This window comes from Helianthus annuus, chromosome 16 (assembly GCF_002127325.2).
Source record: "Helianthus annuus cultivar XRQ/B chromosome 16, HanXRQr2.0-SUNRISE, whole genome shotgun sequence".
Taxonomy (NCBI): domain Eukaryota; kingdom Viridiplantae; phylum Streptophyta; class Magnoliopsida; order Asterales; family Asteraceae; genus Helianthus; species Helianthus annuus.
Window position 1 is genome coordinate 93,174,105 of NC_035448.2, and position 3,454 is coordinate 93,177,558.

The window sequence follows — 3,454 nt, forward strand, 5'->3', positions numbered from 1 at the left end:
CGCGTGTTACGCAAGCTACTTTGTGACCGAAGAACTTGTTGATGGGCTGATCATCCAACAAATGGTAAATGTGCTGATTTTAACTACTTTTGGTCTCGGCAATATTGTTAATTTGATTTTTACAGGTTGAGAGAGTTTCGCACAAGGATAATTTGCTGAGTTTTGTATAAAAATAGGTGAATCGAAGCCTTCTAGAAGCGATAAAATTCGATTGTGAGTTGCGTGTTCTACCATACGAAGAGAATGTCACAGTTGGGTTGGGTTGGGTTGGGTTTAGAATCAATGCCTTTTCGAAGTAATGGCGTTTAGAATGGTACACTACCATACGAAGAGAATGTCACAGTTGGGTTGGGTTTAGAATCAATGCCTTTTAGAAGCAATGGCGTTTAGAATGGTACATTTTTTGATGATTCGACTGTTTGGTCGGGACCGGGTGTACCAACAAACAGCCTTTTTTTTTATTTGTAACTATTTTGTATGCAGTATAATAAAGCAATATTATTATTACATTAATAATCTTATACATACATCAACATAAAAAGTTTTATGCATTTTGAATACAATTTGAATTACTTGCATAGTTGCATGTGTTTAACTTGTTTTCATTTCTAGTTACTCAAATTAGTTTTCCAAAGAAAGATAAAAGCACCAATTTGAGATTATGAGGTGTTCAAATATGACAGAGATATATCAGTATCTCATCAGATTGAACCTTTACCTTCCATAGTTCTCAAAATGATCCCCTGAACAAAGAGGATATCACACTTTCAACCTTGAAAGAAACAAGAAATACAATCGACAGAAAAAGACTATTGATTTGAAACCTTTTAAGCATAGTCTTCTGAGGCAGGGAGTGAAGAATATGATCCAATAAACACATCACCATAGATAAGCCCAGCTAGACCACCACCAATAAGTGGTCCAACCCAGTATATCCAGATTTGTGAGAAGTCTCCGCTAGCCACGGCAGGGCCAAAAGATCGAGCAGGGTTCATTGAACCACCACTGAAAGGACCAGCGGCCAAGATGTTAGCTCCAACGATGAATCCAATTGCCAGAGGTGCAATGGTTCCGAGTGAGCCCTTTTTGGGGTCAGCTGCAGTCGCATAAACTGTGTAGACTAGAGCAAAAGTTATGATAATCTCAAACACCACTCCTTGAATAGCACTCATGCCATCTGCAACTCCATGGGTTGGTACAGCCTATCAAATTAGAAAACAATCATATTTAAATATTTTTATATAACAGGTTGTAATTACCAAAACACAAATAAGAAACCAGTTTTGATAAAGGAAAACGAGCTTTACCAATCCACCGGTGACAAATTGGAGAAGGAATGAAGCAGCAGTGGCGCCGAGCAATTGGGCAATCCAATAAAACAAGCCGGTTAGGATAGTGATGTTGCCACCAATTGCCAATCCGAAAGTGACAACTGGATTCAAATGTCCCCCTGAAATGTTGGCGGCCATTGAGACTCCAACAAATAATGCAAGACCATGAGCCACAGCGATAGCTACTAGACCAGCGGGGTCTAACGCTGCATCCGCTGTGAGCTTACCTACAAAGTTTTAAAGCAATATGCATGTTATAATAATTTGAATTTGTTACATAAAAAGCTATACCTTATATTAACTCATTCATGTCGGCGCAAAAAATAACAAATGTATCATATCAAATATTACTTTAGTGAACTTGATGTATAGATAGGACAAGATCAAGTTAATTATCAGATTGCATAAAATGAGTTATTTTATGTTAGAAGCATTTAACAAATGTATGAACAACTTTCTTGTATTAAACAAACTAACCATAAGCGACAGCTGATCCAACACCCGCAAATACAAAAAGAAGTGTAGCTATGAATTCTGCCAAATAAGACTTGAGTGAGGTGGCACTAAATGAATCACCCAAATCACCGAATGCCAACTTCACCATTTTTTCAACAATTTTAATATCGTAACTATGATATCAAAATGAATTAGATGCGTGTCTTGTTTAAAACTTGTGAGTTCTTCGTCCTTCAACAATGGTTATATAGTGTCCAGTTTGAAAAAGAAAAGAGTTTGAATAACTTAATGGACATATTTTATACATCTTTTTGGAATCATTTCAATGGCGAGTAATTGAATTTTATGTATAGAGAATATTTGGAGGCACCGACCATGGACCCAAAGTGCTTAACGATGACAACCCATTGGTGCCAACCCGCCGGCCTCACGTTTGAAATAATTTCGTGATTATGAGTGGAGACAAGAAACTAAATAAGGGTAAAGGGTATAGTCAATCACCCTAGGGTGTTTAAGTGAAATCCTACCCAATAATATTATGTCATGTCAACTCTCCATTCCACTCCCCATTTTGCACGTCAATCACCCTAGGGTATTTGAGTAGGTTAAAAAATAAAAAAATTGTGATTGGTTAAAAGGGGTTAGGACCCACCATTTTTTCAATCACTCTCTCTCACCATTTTCGGTAAACACTCACCGAATTCTTACCCTCTCTCCAACTCAAACACTCACCCACAATCACAAGGTATAGTCACCGATTCGGTGACTCTACTCACCGCACAAGTCCCCGAGGGTTATACCCTCTACCTTAATTAACAATAATTATATGCATCTTTAAAAATATTTAATGAAATTAAAACAAATTAAGAAGATAAGCTTAATTATGAATTCATGAATAATTAATTGAAAGTGAGCTCCAAATGATTGAGGAGGTATGCAATATTAATTTATAAATTTTGTAAAGTAATAGGCAACGGCTAAAAGGTATTTAAAAATAAGAGCATTCATAATGGTTTCCTAAATATATGTGAGTGTTTCGTATATTATCATAACTAGTGTTTTTTAATGACGCGCGTTGCGCGAAAGCCATTGGTGTTTTTGACCGTCGGGTATGATGGGGCGGGGGTTGAGTCATGGGTTGACACGTGTACTTCGAGCCTCTCCGCTGGTGAGTGACGTGTTGGGTCGGTATGGCGGGGCGTGGCTAGCCCGCGTGAGTTGGCAAGTTTTATAAAAATTAAAAAAAAAACTAAAATTAAAAAATACACACATAATTAAAAAAAAGCCTAAAATTATAATTAGAAGTTCCTAAAAATTACAAAATTCTAAAAAAAAAGGATTATAAAATTAAAAAAAAAAAGCCTAAAGAGTTAGGTAGATTTCGAACAGGGCGATCTTGTCAAACGGCTTCCACTCCTTGCCCCGGAACTCGATGTTGGCCACCGCCACCCGGTCTTCGTGACTTATATCACCGCCCGGGACGCTATCGTAGTAGGCTTTAAAACGGTCGAGCTTCGGTCATAGCTCGCGCCACTTGTGTTGGCACGCGTTTAAATTTTGCCGGTAGCTAACGAAAGCTTCCGGCCAGTAACGGGTCTCACCGGGTTGGTGGCCCTTCATCGCGTTGTGCTGGTATCAAGTGTGGGTAGCGGGTTCGGGTAGGTGGA

At 38.3% G+C, this 3,454-nt stretch overlaps 1 protein-coding gene across 1 annotated transcript; it reads right to left on the bottom strand.

Moving 5' to 3' along the window:
- Positions 1 to 488: 488 nt before the first annotated feature.
- LOC110916097 (probable aquaporin TIP-type) lies at positions 489 to 2,101 on the bottom strand. Its single transcript, XM_022160854.2, has 3 exons — positions 1,809 to 2,101; positions 1,308 to 1,558; positions 489 to 1,202 (listed from the first exon to the last, which is right to left on the bottom strand). The coding sequence occupies exons 1-3, from the start codon at positions 1,933 to 1,935 to the stop codon at positions 828 to 830; spliced, it is 753 nt and encodes a 250-aa protein (XP_022016546.1). The 5' UTR covers positions 1,936 to 2,101; the 3' UTR covers positions 489 to 827.
- Positions 2,102 to 3,454: the final 1,353 nt, after the last annotated feature.

Excerpts from the sequence above, each read along its gene's own strand:
- LOC110916097 (XM_022160854.2), bottom strand. The coding sequence starts at position 1,935 with ATGGTGAAGTTGGCATTCGGTGATTTGGGTGATTCATTTAGTGCCACC. Across the intron at positions 1,559-1,808 it reads TGGATCAGCTGTCGCTTATG|GTAAGCTCACAGCGGATGCA; the intron begins GTTAGTTTGTTT and ends AAAACTTTGTAG. Across the intron at positions 1,203-1,307 it reads AATTTGTCACCGGTGGATTG|GCTGTACCAACCCATGGAGT; the intron begins GTAAAGCTCGTT and ends CTAATTTGATAG.